Source organism: Sus scrofa, chromosome 16 (assembly GCF_054392235.1).
Source record: "Sus scrofa isolate SSC_HxYL_T2T_F1_AM1 chromosome 16, Sscrofa_HxYL_maternal_Yorkshire_Landrace_v2.0, whole genome shotgun sequence".
In the NCBI taxonomy this organism is placed as follows: Eukaryota; Metazoa; Chordata; class Mammalia; order Artiodactyla; family Suidae; genus Sus; species Sus scrofa.
Window position 1 is genome coordinate 47,989,037 of NC_139398.1, and position 17,394 is coordinate 48,006,430.

General features: G+C 36.5%; 1 protein-coding gene across 4 annotated transcripts in view; it reads right to left on the reverse strand.

Moving 5' to 3' along the window:
* MIER3 (MIER family member 3) overlaps positions 1-17,394 on the reverse strand; it is a 34,992-nt gene that overhangs the window by 4,326 nt on the left and 13,272 nt on the right. For 3 of the 4 annotated variants that reach the window (XM_085002276.1, XM_003359776.5, XM_013984794.3), the window contains 8 exons: positions 14,567-14,701; positions 12,957-13,077; positions 11,914-11,999; positions 11,365-11,437; positions 9,259-9,410; positions 6,388-6,469; positions 4,809-4,903; positions 28-155 (listed from right to left, as the gene is read on the reverse strand). In XM_085002276.1, the coding sequence (XP_084858402.1) occupies positions 28-155; positions 4,809-4,903; positions 6,388-6,469; positions 9,259-9,410; positions 11,365-11,437; positions 11,914-11,999; positions 12,957-13,077; positions 14,567-14,701 (872 nt within the window). Of the gene's footprint in view, positions 1-27; positions 156-4,808; positions 4,904-6,108; positions 6,219-6,387; positions 6,470-9,258; positions 9,411-11,364; positions 11,438-11,913; positions 12,000-12,956; positions 13,078-14,566; positions 14,702-17,394 lie in introns of all 4 variants that reach the window. The other variant, XR_014831354.1, reaches the window with a different exon arrangement.

A 17,394-nucleotide genomic window follows, 5' to 3' on the forward strand; every position in this document is an offset into this window, starting at 1 on the left:
CCCGGAAGTCAAGCCTATAGTACTTACGTAACTCCAGGGTGATGGTTATACCGTTTCTTTCCAAATTTTGTCTGTTGAGCAAAGTAATCATAACGTTCAGATTTCTTCCACATGTAGTAGAATGCTACACACTCAGCAACTGTTCTAGTTCTCACCTGACAAAAAAAATTTGATTTTTAAAAACCGACAAACTCTACACATTTAAAAAAATAACTTTTCTTGGGAGTTGCCTTCGTGGCTCAGCAGTTAATGAACCCGACTAGGATCCATGAGGATGCAGTTTGATCCCTGGCCTCACTCAGTGGGTTAAGGGTCCAGCATTGCTGTGAGCTGTGGTGTAGGTCGCAGACGAGGCTCAGATCCCGAGTTGCTGTGGCTGTGGCGTAGGCCGGCAGCCGTAGCTCCAATTCAACCCCTAGCATGGGAACTTCTACATGCCGTGGGTGCAGCCCTAAAAAGACCAAAAAAAAAAAAGTCTACAAACTTTTCTTTTTACAACAGTATAATTTCAACCCAGGGATCTTATTTTCTATCCTCCCAATTACGAAATTCTGAACATTTTATTAGTGAACTGTCTTTACATTTATACTATTTAATAATAAGGCTACCTCCAAAATCCCAAGAATGTAAATGAGAATAAAAAATAACAATAAATGTATATCCAGAAATTACGTTACACCCTTACTGAAAATCCTAAAACACTGGCATCCTTCTCTTCATTGAACATTCACTGTGATTCTGACTATAGCAGGCCTTCTTCTTAACTCTGAGCAATCCATGAATGGGCTTCATTGGGATCTATTAATTCCCAAAATTTCATACAGGTACACTTTATCACATTATAAAAGGGTTCTATAACCCCAAAGAGAATAAGAACCCTTGGCAAAGGGACCAGTACTTGACTGCATCTGGAATTTAAGATGATTGCTAGCAAAAGGAAGGATTTTTTTCCTCCAACAACATTCATTTGGCTCTCAGCTCCAACAGAGCTTGGTAAGAACAACAACACTAGTAATAAAATTTGAGCCTTATTTAACTTAGCCTCACATCCAGACTAGGGCTTCTCTAACTATACACAGCTATAGGTATGAGTTCAGAAGGACAAGATTCTGTATCTTTACTCAATAAACACTTTCTCCCTTGCTTAATCAGTACTCAAAAAGAAAGTTCCAGCATCTCTATCTTGATTAGTGAGCATGTTGTGATATAAGATCATAATACAGGAATAAGCTTTTTTTTTTTTTTTTTTTTTTAGGGCCACACCCACGGCACATGGAGGTTCCTAGGCTAGGGGTTGAATCGGAGCTGTAGCTGCCAGCCTACACCACAGCCACAGCAACACCAGATCCGAGCCATGTCTGCAACCTACACCACAGCTCATGCCAACGTCAGATCCTTAACCCACTGAGCAAGGCCAGGGATCAAACCTGTGTCCTCATGGATGCTAGCTGGGTTGTTAACTGCTGAGACACAACAGGACCTCCAGGAACAAGATTTTTAAACCAAGAAATAAAGTATACTTGTGAATAAACTCATTAAATATGAGTCTTCAAAAAGAATACAGGCTTTTTGGGAACACAGACCTTTCCTGTCTTATTCACTGAAGTACCTCTGTGCTTAAAATAATGTCTGGTAAATGGTAGAGCTTATCTGTGAAATAAATACATGCATTTCTTAAGTCACTGCAAAACTCAGGTTTTATTCTGACTTAAAAGGGCAACCCAGACTTCTTAAGAAACGTTTTTATCTATTCACTAAATTAAACCCTTAATCTCATCTTTAAGAAAACAGTAGGTTTTCATACATACAAAAAAAGCATGAAAGTATTCAACATCATATTGGAAGACCTAGCTAATGCAGTAAGAGAAAAATAAAAGATACATAAGATTGAAAAGAAGGAAATAAAACTGTCTCTGCTCACAGATGACAATTATAAAAAAAAAATCCTAAAGAATCCGAAGGAAAAAACCCTCCTGGAACTAATAAATAATTATAGCAAGGTTGCAGGATATACGGTTAACATGCAAAAGTCAACTTCTTTCCTATATACCCACAATGAACAATTGCTATTTGAAATTAAAAACACAATACCATCTACATTAGCACCCAAAAAATGAAAATACCTAGGTATGAGTCTAATAAAAGAAAAATTTGAGAAATTCTAGTTAAAGAAGCCAAAGGAGATTTAAATAGATGGAGAGCTATTCCATGTTCATAGTTAGGAAGACTGATTATTGTCAAGGTGTCAGTTATTCCCAACTTGATTTTATAGATTCAGTGCAATTCCAATTAATATTCCAGCAACTTACTTTATAAATACTGACAGACTAATTTTAAGTTTATATGGAAAGGCAAAAGACCCAGAATAGCCAACACAATATTGAAGGAGAAGAACAACGTCAGAGAACAGATACTACCCACCTTCAAGTCTTACTATAAAGCTATAGCAATCAAGATGTTGTGCTACTGGTGAAAAATAAACAAGGGCATTAATGGACCAACACAACTGAAAGCCCAGAAACAGACTTAAACAAACATAGTCAACTGATCTTTGACAAAGGAGCAGAGGCAATTCAGTGAAGGAAAGACCATCTTTTCAACAAATGGTGCTAGAACAACTGGACATTTACATCCACCTTTCCCAAAAAAAATCTCAAAAAATGGATTACAGACCTAAACGTAAATGGCAAAACTATAAAAGCTCCTAGAAAATAACAGGAGAAAACCTAGATTGGGGATGGTGATAACTTTTTAGAAACAACAATAAAGGCACAAACTATGAAAGAAAAATGGGTAAGTTGTACTTCATTAAAATTAAAAATGTAAACTCTCCAAAAGACACTATTAAGAGAATGAAAAGAAAAGCCAAAGACTGGTAGAAAATACCTGCAACACATATCTGATATGACTTTTACCCAAAATATATAAAGAACACTGGCAATTCAACAGTAAGAAAACAAACCGCCTAATTAAAAAGTGCAGTAAAGACCCTAACAGGCACCTCACCAAAGAAGATGCAGATGGTGAATGAGTAGATGAAATAATGACCCACATACATCATCAGGGAAATGCAAATTAAAGCAAGATAACACTACACACTTGTAGCATAGCCAGAATCCAAACAGAGGCTGGTGAGGATGTGGAACAACAAGAACTCTCATTCACTGCTAGTTGGAAACTGCTGGTAGGAATGCAAAATGGCACAGTTACTTTGGAGAACAGTTTGGTGGTTTCTTACAAAACTACCCATACTCTTACGATACTATCCAACAATTACACTCACTGGTATTTATCCAAAGGAGTTGAAAACTTACGTCAAAAAACAAAACAAAACAAACAAAACAAAAAAACAAAAACCTGCCCACTGATGTTTACAGTTGCTTTATTCATAACTGCCAAAACTTGAAAGCAACCAAGAAGTCCTCCAAATGGTGATTGTATAAACAAACTGGTACATCCGTACAATGAGGTATTACTCAGTGATTAAAAAAAAAAAAAATGAGCCACAAAAAAACCATAGAGAAATCTTAAATGCATATTGCTGAATTATGAAGCCAATCTGCAAAAGCTACATACTATATATAAGACACTACAATGGTAGATAGGTATCATTATACATTTTTCAAAACCCACAGAATACATAACACAAAGAGTGAACCCAAATGTAAACTATGAACTTTGAGGGATAAAACCATGGCAATGTAGACTCATGACTGTAACAAGTGTGCCACTCTGGTATGGGATGTTGATGGGGGAGGGAGCTGTGTGTGTAGGAGAAGGAGGTACAGGAACTCTCTATACTTTTTTTTTCAGTTCTGCTGTGAACCTAAAACTGCTCTAAAAAAATAGTCTATTTTTCAAAAAGTGTGTGTCAATGTGTGTACATTTTAATAGTATGGGATAAATAAATCTCATTAAAATTCTTTATTCTCTTTGTTCTAAGGAACATAGGATTTTATTTACTTTTTTTAGGCCCCCACCTGAGCATATAGAAGTTCCCAGGCTAGGGGTCAAATAGGAGCTGTAGCTGCCAACCTAAGCCACAGCCACAGCAATGTGGGATCCAAGCTGCCACTGTGACCTACACCACAGCTTATGGAAACACCAGGTCCTTAACCCACTGAGCGAGGCCAGGGATGGAACCTGTGTCCTCATGGTTACTAGTCAGATTTCTTTCCACTGCTGAGCCACGACAGTCAGATTTAACTCCAGAATTAAAATATTTAAATGGGTAGGTCACTATTTTATGCCTATTGCCTTTGTTTTTTTGGTTGAGCCTGTGGCACATGGAAATTCCTGGGCCAGGGATCAAACCCAAGCCACAGGAGTGAAAATACCAGATCCTCAACTGCCACGAGGGAACTCCTACTGCTTTTCTTTTTAAGGCTGCACCTGAAACACATGGGAATTCCTGGGCCACGGGTCAAATTGGAACTGTAGCTGTGCCCAAACCACAGCCACAGAAATACCAAATCCAAGCCGCATTTGCAACCTACCCTGCAGCTTGCAGCAATGCCAGATCCTTAACCCACTGAGTGAGGTCAGGGGTCAACAGAGACACCACCAGGTCCTTAACCTGCTGAGCCACAATGGGAACTCCAGGAACTCCTATTGCTTTTTAAACTAGATTTTATATTTTAGAGCAGTTTTGGGCTCACAGAAAAATGAATCAGAAAGTAACAGAAATGTTAATGGAGGAGGAGAATTAACAAGTTACAGTTGTTTTCCTACCGAAGTGACTTAGAAATTAGTTGCTTATATTCATTGCAACGTTAAGCAATTTCTCTGTACTAATTTGCCTAACTTACCTTATTCTTCTGTATAAGATGAAAATCTTTTCCAAAAAGCATGAGTGCATGTTCAAAGCTCCGGCATTCTTCTTCTGTCCATGCAGTCATTCCCTCTAAAGAAATTTTAAAACAAAATACACTGGCCTCAAAACTCTTTTATATGAATCACTGATTCACTCAGTATGCTTTCCCTATAAAAAGCTATAAACACACACACACACACACACACACACACACACACACACACACACACACACACACACGTTCTGTATTTAGAGATTTTAGTTAGGATTACCACAAAATATACTTTTAGTAATTTTAACTTAAAAAAAAATCTATAATAACAAAATTTAAACACTATTTTTTTCCTCTGCATGGCAGGACAAGAATCTATTTTTTTTTTAATTATGCTCACTGTTTTTCTGACTTTTTTAAACACTGAGCTTTTTTTTTTTTAATTAGAAAAAAAGGTTATTTCCTTGAGGCAAAAAAAAAAAAAAAAAAAAAAAAAAAAAGCCTAACTTTGGTCTTATATAAAAACTGTAAGTTCTTTAATTAGTGACCACAAATAATCAACACTTATTTATTTAAAGTTGGTCTGTAGAGTGCTATATGTAGAAATACAAAGGGAATAAGAAACAGCTTATGCTCTCAGAAGACTAAATCCCACTGAGCTTCCCAGCAGATGTTAATGTCGATGAATCAAATCTATCCAGGGCAGAGGGGACTTGAAGTGCCTCACTCACATTGAGGACCAAGTCTCCAAAGCCATTAATAGCAGTCTGCCACAAAGGAGGAAAATAATTTGACTAAGGAAGAAATTTTAGAAAACTTGAACTAAGGAAACACTAAATATATTTAGTTTTTGAGAGTTCTGAGAGCTTAAACTAATTTTTTCAAAGAAGCAGCTTTTACAAGGAAACATTCCAATAGACTATCTCAAGCTACAAATTTAAATGTATTACTTTCAGCTTTTCTATTTTTCCAAGCCATTTATACAATATTACTAAGTACTATTTCACTCTACATATACTTAATGAAAGCTATGGTGCATGCAATGCATTTACGTAATAACTAAAATACTGAAATTAAAGTTAACTTTCTTCCTTGACACACACAAACCAAAACCTAAGCATTGCAAAAATGTTATTACATGATTACTAAAAATACACTCCTTGTAATACATTGACTGGAACATATTATACATGTTTCTTGTTTTAATCTTTAATCTCCTTTCCATTTCCTGTCTGGTTAAAAAAAAAAAGAAAAAACCATTTTTGTTTTCCAATGAAATCATAAAATCATTCTTATTAATTACTTTGGATATATTGTCATCTCTGGGGTCTGCTTTGTTCTGTAACTATTTCTTCAAGAAAGTGGAGGTGACAGGGGGGTAACTAATTTGTATTTGAACAATCTCTGGTACGTCTAAAAACAGAGGGCAAGAAAAGGAAAAAATTATTTGCTCTGAAGATGAACATGGATCTTATACAAAAGTATTACAGGATTGCTCTGTCCTTATCGATACTTTGCTTTATTCTGATCCCCAAATGACCATCCCTATTATTTCCCTCTCTTGAACCCAAGTGTTTCTTACCTTGAGATGCCTTTCCATTGCAGCAGTACCTTTCGATTGCTTCCTTTATGTTATGGTTACACTTGAGAAGTTCATATAATGCCTAGGGCAGAGGGGAAAAAACTATTCATTAAAAATTACCAAAAGTTCATATTGAACAGCACTTGAAAACAAAACAAAACAGGTATATTGTAAGAGTCCTGACAAATATTAGGTGAAATGTTCTCTAATTTCAGGACATTTGGGGGTAATTTTGCCCAGACAGTCAATCTACATACTATCCTGTAGACTGACTCTGGATGAGTTTGTTCCTCTCATTCTACTTCTCAGAAGTCATCTACCAGTATCATTCTTAATTTTTTTTTTTTTTTTATTGCTAGGCCTTCTGAGTTGGGGGAATCCCCCTATTTAACTAATTCTCGTTGGGAAAAATGAGAATTACGGTCTTGGCTCTTAATATCATCCACCCCTTGCTTTTTAGAGTTTTAATAAAAGAGAACAGCAGCAGGCCTGTAACAGAAGGATTAATACTTAAGTGGCTGGAGTTTATAATGGTCTTAGTTACTTCCATCTACTATGGAAGATACCTTTAAATTAGAATTTCTTCTCATTAAATCTGTCTGAAATCATGAATATACTAAATAGCAGCAGACAGAAGTCAAATGAAAGTTAAATAAAAATCCACTTTTCCGGAGTTCCCGTCGTGGTGCAGTGGTTGACGAATCCGACTAGGAACCATGAGGTGGCGGGTTCGGTCCCTGCCCTTGCTCAGTGGGTTAAAGATCTGGCGTTGCCGTGAGCTGTGGTGTAGGTTGCAGACGCAGCTCGGATCCTGCGTTGCTGTGGCTCTGGCATAGGCCGGTGGCTACCGCTCTGATTTGACCCCTAGCCTGGGAACCTCCATGTGCCGCAGGAGCGGCCCAAGAAATAGCAAAAAGACAAAAAAAAAAAAAAAAAAAAAAAAAAATCCACTTTTCCAAGTAAGTTTCAGGAAAGGCGGAGATGGCTCAATATTAGTAAACGTATTCAATAGATTAATAATTAATACATTTATACTCAATCATTAAAAAACAATCTCAACAGCTGCTAAAAAAGCTTCAGATAAATCAGTATCCACTTCTATTTTTAAAAAGACAAAAACTTAGTCCAAACACTCTCCAACATAAACCACAGCAACATCTTCTCAGATCCACCTCTTAGAGTAATGACAGTAAAAACAAAAATAAACAAACGGGACTTAAACTTAAAAGTTTCTGCACAGCAAAGGAAACCCTGAACAAAACAAAAAGACAACCCACAGAATGGGAGAAAATCTTTTCAAGTGAATCAACTGACGAGATTAATCTCCAAAATTTATAAACGCCTTCTGCCACTCAATACCAAAAAAACAAACAACCCCATCAAAAAATAGGCAGAAGATCTAAACAGACAATTCTCCAAAGAAGACATACAGATGACCAAAAAACACATGAAAAGATGTTCAACATCGTTCATTATTAGAGAAATGCAAATCAAAACCACTATGAGGTACCACCTTACAGCAGCCAGAATGGCCATCATCCAAAAGTCTACAAACAATAAGTGCTGGAGAGGATGTGGAGAAAAGGGAACCCTGTTACACTGTTGGGATTGTAAATTGGTGCAACCACTGTGGAAAACAGTATGGAGATTCCTCAGAAAACTAAACATAGAGCTACCATTTGATCCAGCAATCCCACTCCTGGGCATCTATCCAGAGAGAACCACGACTCGAAAAGACACATGTACTGCAATGTTCATTGTAGCACTATATGCAATAGCCAAGACATGGAAACAACCTAAATGTCCATCGACAGAAGAGTGGATCCAGAAGATGTGGTACATATATACACAATGGAATATTACTCAGCCATTAAAAGGAAATAAATAATGGCATTTTTAGCAACATGGATGGACCTAGAAATTATCATGCGAAGTGAAGTCAGTCAGACAATGAGACACCAACATCAAATGCTATTACTGACATGTGGAATCTATAAAAAGGACGCAATGATCTTTGCAGAACAGATACTAACTCACAGATTTGACAAACTTACATTTCCAAATGAGACAGGTTGGAGGGTTGGGGGAATGCGCTGGGGGACGGAAATGCTATAAAATTGGGTTGTGATGATTGTTGTACAACTATAAATGTAATAAAATTCATTGCGTAATTTTAGAAAAAAAGACAAAAACCGTAACAGTTAGCAGCAGATGGATACTACCTTAGTATAATAAAGACAGTCTATATCAAACCAAGGCTAGTATTATTCTTAATGTAAAGACCTTAGATGTATTATCGTCCAGCAAAAGCAGGCCTCAAATCACTATTACTACCAAAAGTCTCTGAGTTCCTATTGTGGCGCAGTGGAAACGAATCCAACTAGGACCATGGGGTTGCAGGTTCGATCCCTGGCCTCACTCAGTGAGTTAAGGATCCAGCACTGTTACTGCAGTGGCATGGGACACTGCTGGGGCATGGGTTTGATCCCCGTCCTAGGAACTTTCACATGCTGCTGGTGTGGCCAAAAAATAAATAAATAAATAAAACAAATTTTTTAGAAGACTAAAGTATTAAACATCAATGGCAAAAAAATAAGATTAAGTGATTAAAAGGATATAAAATGGTATCTAAAGTAAAATATATGTGTATATATATAGAAAAAAAAAAAGGCCAGAATAAGACATGAAACAATATAGAATGGTTATCACTAGATCTTGGGGTTTTGTTTTTTTTTTTTTTAAAACCAGTATTTTTCAAGTTTTAAAAATCAGAAAGAGATGGCTGGTTCATATGGAAGATATATTTGAACCAAACATAAGAAAATTCTGACATATTAGTTAGCTGCTGTTTCAACTCAAGTTACTGTTTACCTGTTCATTGTCCCTTGTGTGTGTTCCTGCAGAAATCCTATCCACTATTTTCTCATTTCCAGTTCTTAATGAGGTCTCAACAAGGTATTCCTTAACTTTACTCTCCAGAACCACACCAGGACGCCAGAGTAACTGATCTTCATTTTCATACACTGATAAAGAAAAATCCCATTAACACATCAAAAATAGTGAACACAATCAAAGTTGTATGCAAACTGTTTTTCCTCTTCCAATGCAAGTGACTAACTTTCAGGACACCAGTAATCTGATTATTTGATAAACCAAGCCTTCCACTAGTAAAGGTTTAAAACAATTTTTTTTTTTTTTTTTAACTTTACTAAGGGCCAAGTATTCCAGAGACAGGAGCAAGTAGCTTTTTTGGTGGCAGGATTTACTAACAAGTGAGAAGGCTTTTTATGCCTAGAAGTCTAATGTAAAACCCAATAGTGGTATCTTACATTCTTCTAATAAGGAGGTAAAATAACCTGTGTAAATTCTTTAATGACCTCATTGGAATTTTCTCTTAAACTCCCTAAATGGCTCTGTGAAATGGCTAGAGGTTAAAAACTACAAACAAATAAAACAAACAAAAATAAATAAAAATCAAAATATCTTCCAAAAATGAAATACCTAAGAAAGGTACATTTTCTTTTTACTGATTGCTTTCCAAAAGGTAAATTTTTATTTAAAAAAAGGAAGCAGATTAATCAAAAATGAAAAGATGATAAACAGCAAGAGAAGTAAACTGTCCACCTCTTAAAGAGGCTCACATATTTATAAGTGAAATGTCACTGAAACAAACTTTCTATTTCATTAATGCGAACACTGCCGCCTTACTCAAAGCTTCAACTTCACACAATAAAGTCATACAGATGGCCCAAGGATTTATCCCATTGCTTCAACCGCAATCCATTCTTCAAGTGTATAATAACTACTAAAAATAGCTAATAAAGGTAATTTACTGAAAACTCACTACGTAGCAGCCGTGCTAAGGGCTTTATATTCACAAGTGTAAAAGGCAGGCATTACTATTCCCAGTGAACAGGAAAGTTAAAAATAAAGTGTGTTTGTGAAGCAGTAAGACTGACTTTTGAGGTTAGTTTCTGGAGCCAGTTTCTTTACTCTTTGGTCAAAACTGAAATAGGTAAAATAGTTTGGGTTTATTCCCTCAAAAGATAAAGAAGGTACACCTTCCTTCCTAAAGATGTAGAGCTGAGAGAATATTACCTCCCTTGTGTTTAATCTAAGGTCCGGCAACTGCTGAGCAGGTAAATTGGCTCCAAGGGTTGTGTGTGGCATTTAGGTGGGAAGGTGGAGAGGCTGGACCTACCCGGGACAACTGTTTTTTATCACTTTGAAAGCAGTTTAAGAAAACGGTGTGGCTAGGGGCTGCCAAGGCTAAAAATCCCAAGGTAACCAGTCCTGTCTTTCAATGGCAGATGACCTGACACGGAGGAAAGGAAGAAAGAACTTAGGAAATATTTGTTGCCATGCTGCTTTTGCCCTCATGACATCAACTCATTAGGGAAAAGTCAAATGTCTACGGCCAAATCTATTTGATTCCCAAGTTCAGCTAGGAAGGCATAGCTAGATTTTTACTTCCCACCACCTCATCCATCTGTATTTTCAGCTATAGTTGGAATCTATCAAAAATATGAGGTTAACTGATGACACTTAGGTAGGGATATATAATAAAAGCAGCAGAATCTTTATAATCCTCAAACTTCTTTTAGAGCTGGGGCAGGAGAATTTCTTCTAGCTTCTTTTTTCCTCAAGACTTTCTTTCTAAGAGGATTATAACCCTAACATTCCCATTATCTCAGGGTGATAAGATTCTACCAAGTTCACTGAAGCAGGATATAAGAGCAGCTCCCTTATTTTAACAAGTGCTGAGCATACTGGCTAAGAAGCACCGTATGGGGAGGGAGAGGTTCTCTGAAACTCATGGTTAATTTTGATACATTACTCCTAAATCAGGCCTAGCTCTTCCCTGACTCCAAATTATCTTGATACTGACAAGAAGAATGCACAACCAGATATTCAAACAAACATATTGAAGAGTAACTTGGCTTCCCAAATATTATCAAAATTAAAAGCCTTCCTTACCTTTCTCATTACCAGCATACTCTCCAAGATAAGGTGGGATCTCTGCCTGATATTGTAAACCAATCATTATTTCCTACAGGAAAATTTAGAAGTAAAAACGACTTACTATAAAAATAAATACTGAAAAAAAGTTCCAATTCATCAGTTCCTACAAGTCAAAGTTATCGTGCAAAAACAAAATTACCTTAAATTATTTCAGAAATGTTTTTAGGAGTTCCCGTCGTGGCGCAGTGGTTAACGAATCCGACTAGGAACCATGAGGTTGCAGGTTCGGTCCCTGCCCTTGCTCAGTGGGTTAACGAACCAGCGTTGCTGTGAACTATGGTGTAGGTTGCAGACGCGGCTCGGATCCCGCGGTGCTGTGGCTCTGGCGTAGGCCGGCAGCTACAGCTCCGATTAGACCCCTAGCCTGGGAACCTCCATATGCCGCAGAAGCGGCCCAAAGACATAGCAAAAAGCCAAAAAAAACCCAAAAAACAAAAAAAAAAGAAATGTTTTTAAAAGCTACTTTAATCCAAATGGTCTACTAAGTTATGATGGTTAACATACCTTTCTCAAATCTTCAGGTGAGTTACCGCTGTCTGTTTCAACATCTTCAACTTCTGATTCTTTATCTCCATCACATGTAGTATTTGCTTAAAAGAAAAATTACATTTAAAAAATGGTTTTTGTTGCCTATTTTTGCAGTATGTGGAAGAGCACCTAATATATTTTACTTAGGATAATTTACAAAAATTTGTTGAATAAATGAGATTAGCACAAATATATTAAAAGCTCTTACACTATTCTCACATTTTGACACTAGTCAAAACAAGACACCTGAAAACATTAAGAAAGTACATAGTATCCTTAAAATTATTTTATATTCAGTCAAATACTTCAGAAAGGCAAGAGGAAAACCATTACGGTCACCTTAAAAAAGAAGGTAAAGCAATGGATTACACTGATTACACTAATCCCAAGTGAGACACACACTGCATTTTGAGTGCATCAAAATTATCTTTTTTTGCACACATACATGTATGTGATTTGAAACTTAACAGTTCTTCAAACATAAAAATACCTGAGAAATAAGCAAGATGGCATTTAAAAAATTATTTCAATTTAAAGACCTTTTAAATATTGCTGATATACATTAAGGGATAACATCAAGAATTAAAAGGAAAGGATCAAGTAAATCACTAAAAATAAAAAATACTTTTTGAGCAAATGAGCGTTTCAGCAACTGAGAGTTTCAAGCAACTGAGAGTTTTCAAAACCAATAGAGTTAAGAGCCTTTTATCAGAAGTACAAAAAAAGTCTATAAAATTTCATGGCTGAACTAAGATTGGTTGCCATAGCAACAGATGAGTCTTGGGAAAGAAACCATCCCTGCAAAACTAAGCAAATGTTTTCATTTTAAAACAGCTTATTAGTTTACATCTCTTCCCATTGCAAAATGTTATAATCTTGTTCAGATTATAATAGTACTTTATTTCAATTAATTAAAACACTTAGAACACTTAGTCTGACATAAACTACTGAATGCAATAAAATGTACTCGGGCTAGAGCATCAATGCTATTATTAATCAGTAATAATAGAGTTTCTTACATCGTAAAGGTCTAGGGAAGAAATCAGAAGTTTCATGGGAAGTCACAGATGGTGTCAGATCATCTGCAGAAGACTGAGTTTCCTCATCATCACCTGACAATAGATCTTTTGCTATTTCCTCCTGTAAGAAGAAGAATGTAATTCTAGAATTAGAAATGATTACATCTCATCAATTTTGATTTTAAAAAAAAAGCTTTGTAACACTATTCCTAAACATTATGATAAAATATAATTAAGAACTAGTTAAAGCCTCAGTTTTGAGAAAAGTAAACTTGAAATTCTCCTATGATTGGAGTTCCTGTCATGGCACAGTGGAAACAAATCCGACTAGGAATCATGAGGTTGTGGATTCAATCCCTGGCCTTGCTCAGTGGGTTAAGTATCCAGCGTTGCCATGAGCTGTGGTATAGGTTGCAGACAAGATTCGGATCTGGCGTTGCCGTGGCTCTGGTGTGGGCTGGCGGCTACAGCTCTGATCAGACCCCTTGCCTGGAAACCTCCATATGCCACCTATGCGGCCCTAAAAGTACAAAAGACCCAAAAAAAAAAAAAAAAAAAAAAAAGAAATTCTCTTATAATGTATTCATGTACAGAATTATTTAATAACTTCACTATTTAATTATAAATAGTGTTGAATAACAATACTTTTATACATTTATGATATAAAAAACATTTTGCCTAATTTGTGGGTATGAAGAAAGCTTATCTGAAGCTGCAGGCTAATTTGTAGTTACTTTACAATAAAAATCATCTTACTTCTCAGTGGTTAAAAACTAAACTCACTTTCTGCCAATTTAAATAACTAAAAGAAAACAAAAAAGCCTCCAAACTCCACTCTTCTCATAATTTTTTAAAATCCAACTAATGACCAGACTGGCTAGTGACATAATTTTAAAAGAATCAGTTCTGAATTAATTTTTATTTAAGTGTAGAGTTATACTTGTGCCTGACATATAGCAGGTAATCAATACCTGCTGAATGACTATGGTCATCAAGGTCTGTACATTAATATCCCATCTGACTGAAAAGTGCGAACAACATAACTCAACGTGACAAGTTCCAAAATGTGGATTCTGAGACCTGAAGAGCAAGGAAAGCTTCCCAGGGATCTGTTAGCAGAGACCATGACTGTGAGTTTTCCTCAGCAGGGACTAGGCCTCCCCTACAACAAGCCTATGTTAAATACTTATCACTGAGGCCTCGGCTGCTATGACCGCTATCTCTCCTAGAGGCCAAGGAAACAGAACTTCATTTCCAACCACTCCACACCTAGGCCAGCTTGGTTTAAAACTTCTGCGAGATTTATTTATCAATGCATTCAAGTGTCCACAGGATCAAAAGAAGTTAGGGCAAAATCGAAATTCAGATACAATCCATCAACAGGAAGAATGAAAAGTTATGGAAGAAAACTTAAATCTCAAAATAATGAAGCTATTACTACTTTTAAAGTACTGTGATCAAACCCAAATAACATTCAAATCAGTCACTGAAATGATAACAGCAATGGATCCAGAAAAAGTTTATAATTCAGAATTATGAAATGTTTTAAAGAAACTAATAAAAACATTTAATGGTAACAGGGAATTTTTCTTTGAAATGATTGTACTTACTTTGTCTAGTGTCATATCTGGTAGTTCATCTGCAAGTTCACTTGGGGAGCTATTTGCACTGGAATTTGCAACTGCTGGAATTGTGGATTCATAGCCATAGAATGCCAGTAAATCTTCTAGAGGCATGTTTCCTTCCTATTCAAGCCAAAGCACAAACATGAACTCAGTGGCCACCACCATGCTGAACCACAGATAAACTGTGATGCCATTAATGTTCATAAATCACATTATCAAAACAGCAGCACCAAATCAAAACCAAGTTTTAGTTCTACCTTTTGTACCATAGCCAGAAAACAGGATCGAACATCTAGAGCTGTAACTAATATATGAACAAAAATCTAATAATTCATATCTTAGTTTTCATTTTCCAGCACCATTTCACTTTTTAAAAACTTCCTCAAATATCTGCTTTAGTGCAGACTTTTTTTTTTGCCTTGAAACATTTCCAATTAAGCAATCAATAACTTGACGTAATTTTTAGCTTGTTTCTTTGCAATTAACAGTTGAACATTTGGTTTACTCTTTACTAGAAGATACCTAATAGGAAATCTTTCCTGAACATTTGCTAACATTAGTAATGTTTACAAAGAAATGTTCAAAATACGTTTATCCTTTGATACTCCTACTACTGTATCTATATCCTATACCAGTTGTTTTTTTCCCCACAACTGTCTGATGAAGTTTGCATTACCAGTACCTTATAGATGAGAAAACTGAGGCTCAGTTCTGGGTTTGAATGCCAGGACTCCCGGTTTTCTTACTGGCTGTGCTACTTTGATAAAATTATATACTCTGGCTGCAGTGATGCCTATGTTGTGAATACCTAGGCCATGTCACACACTGGCACCCAATCACTGCTTTTTCCCTTTGCTAATCTGAAAATAAGTACTGTACTTCCTTTTTAAAAGTATTTTAATTCAACCACTAAAGTGTACAGAACTATTTACTATCACTTAACTTCAAAACCATATATCCACAAACTTGTTAATTTCTTAATATTTTAAAGATATTTATGGTCCATTTATTAAGAGATTAAAACTTGCTTATGATTTAGCTTTCCCTTAAAGAAAAAATATCTAAGTCATGAAGCAAACAGCATGAAAACACAAAGAATATGCAACACATGCCTACAGGGGATCACAAAGTGAGCTGAGGAGAACTGGTGATAACTCCCAGGGTCAACAGGGGACACAGAATCTGGGGGTCCCCAAGAATTGGCCTCCACCTTTGTGGTATAGAACTTATATTTTTCACTATGCCTGAATGAAACAGATCGATGTTATGAGCTCAGAATAAGGCATATGACAGAATGCTAATCTGTAAATTTGCAGTAGAAGACATGCCCCTTTTCAGTGACCATACCAGTCAGGCCACTCAAGAAACCTCTTCAGGTTGGGATTGAAATCAGTAAGAGCTGCTCTGGGACCATGGATAAATGCAGCATAAATTAAGCCGAATGGTCAGGATAGACAGAAGTTCATCTGTGCCATGGGAAAACCTCATGAATTATTCTTCTCACAAATCGAAGAATTCCTCAAAAGTGCTAGAACCACAGTGAGTTTCTCCAATCCTGCTCCTTGCAGAGTTCACGCAGCCCATTCCCTTTGGCTCAAACTAGTTATAAGAGGAGACTGGCAAAGGTTGCAGCCTTTGCCAACCACCTGTTAGCAATACTTCTCCAAAACTTTACAGTTTCAGATTCCCTCCATGAACTGGGGAGATGGCAATTTTCCCTCCTCATACACTGAGAGTCCACATTCCCATCAATACAGCATTTATTGGGCTCCAGGTACTGCTTGGAGGACTACTGGCTGTGGCTATAGAAAGAAACACCTCCCCCCATCCCCCCAAAAAATCCCTGCTCTCAAGGAATTCAGTCTTAGTGGAAGGAACTGATAAGTTAACAATTATAATACACTGTGATAGCTGTAATAATTCTGGAATTGGTGCTATGAAGTGGTGGGTACAGAGAAGGGAAGACCTAGACTCCAGGAATTATAGTATGTGGTAGGGAAGTATCACACAGAAGGCAAAGACTAAAAGACAATGAGATTTTTAACAAATGAGAGTTGAGTACTAAGGACTTATGGTTTGTCATCAGAAATACTGACTGAGCAATGACTGTGTCAGGAAGCCACTGTGCCAGGCGCTAGTAAGAAACACAGGTCTTGCACTTCTATAACTTATATACTTGGGGGATACTGACAGTACACAAATATAGAACTGCCAATTATGAAGAGTCCAAAAGAAATAAACAGGATCATGAGATACAGAATAATGTGGAGGGCCTACTGTCATAGGTCACAGTAGAAGACAATGAGTGACCTTAACTTGAGTCCAAAGTCTAAGAAGTGACCAATCATTCCAGTGAAAAGCATTCAAGGTAAAGGAAACAACACACTTGAGGCCTAAAGGTGGTTTTCCACTAAGCCAATGACCAAAGCACAGAAAGGAGACTTAGGAATTGTTCAAAAGCAGAGGAGACAAACTTCTAGGCTTTTGCACAGCAAAAGAAACCATAAACAAAACAAAAAGACAAACTATGGACTGGGAAAAAAATAACTGCAAATGTTATGACTGACAAGGGCTTATTTTCCAAAATATATAAACAGCTCACACAATTCAAAAACAAGAATAACAAAAACAAAAAATTGAAAAATGGGCAGATCTAAACATTTCTCCAAAAAAAGACAAAGAGCTGGCCAATAAGCATGTGCAAAGATGCTCATCATTGCTAATTATTAGAGAAATGCAAATCAAAACTACAATGAAGTACCACCTCACACTGGTTACAATGGCCATCATTAAGAAGTCTAAAAATAATGAAT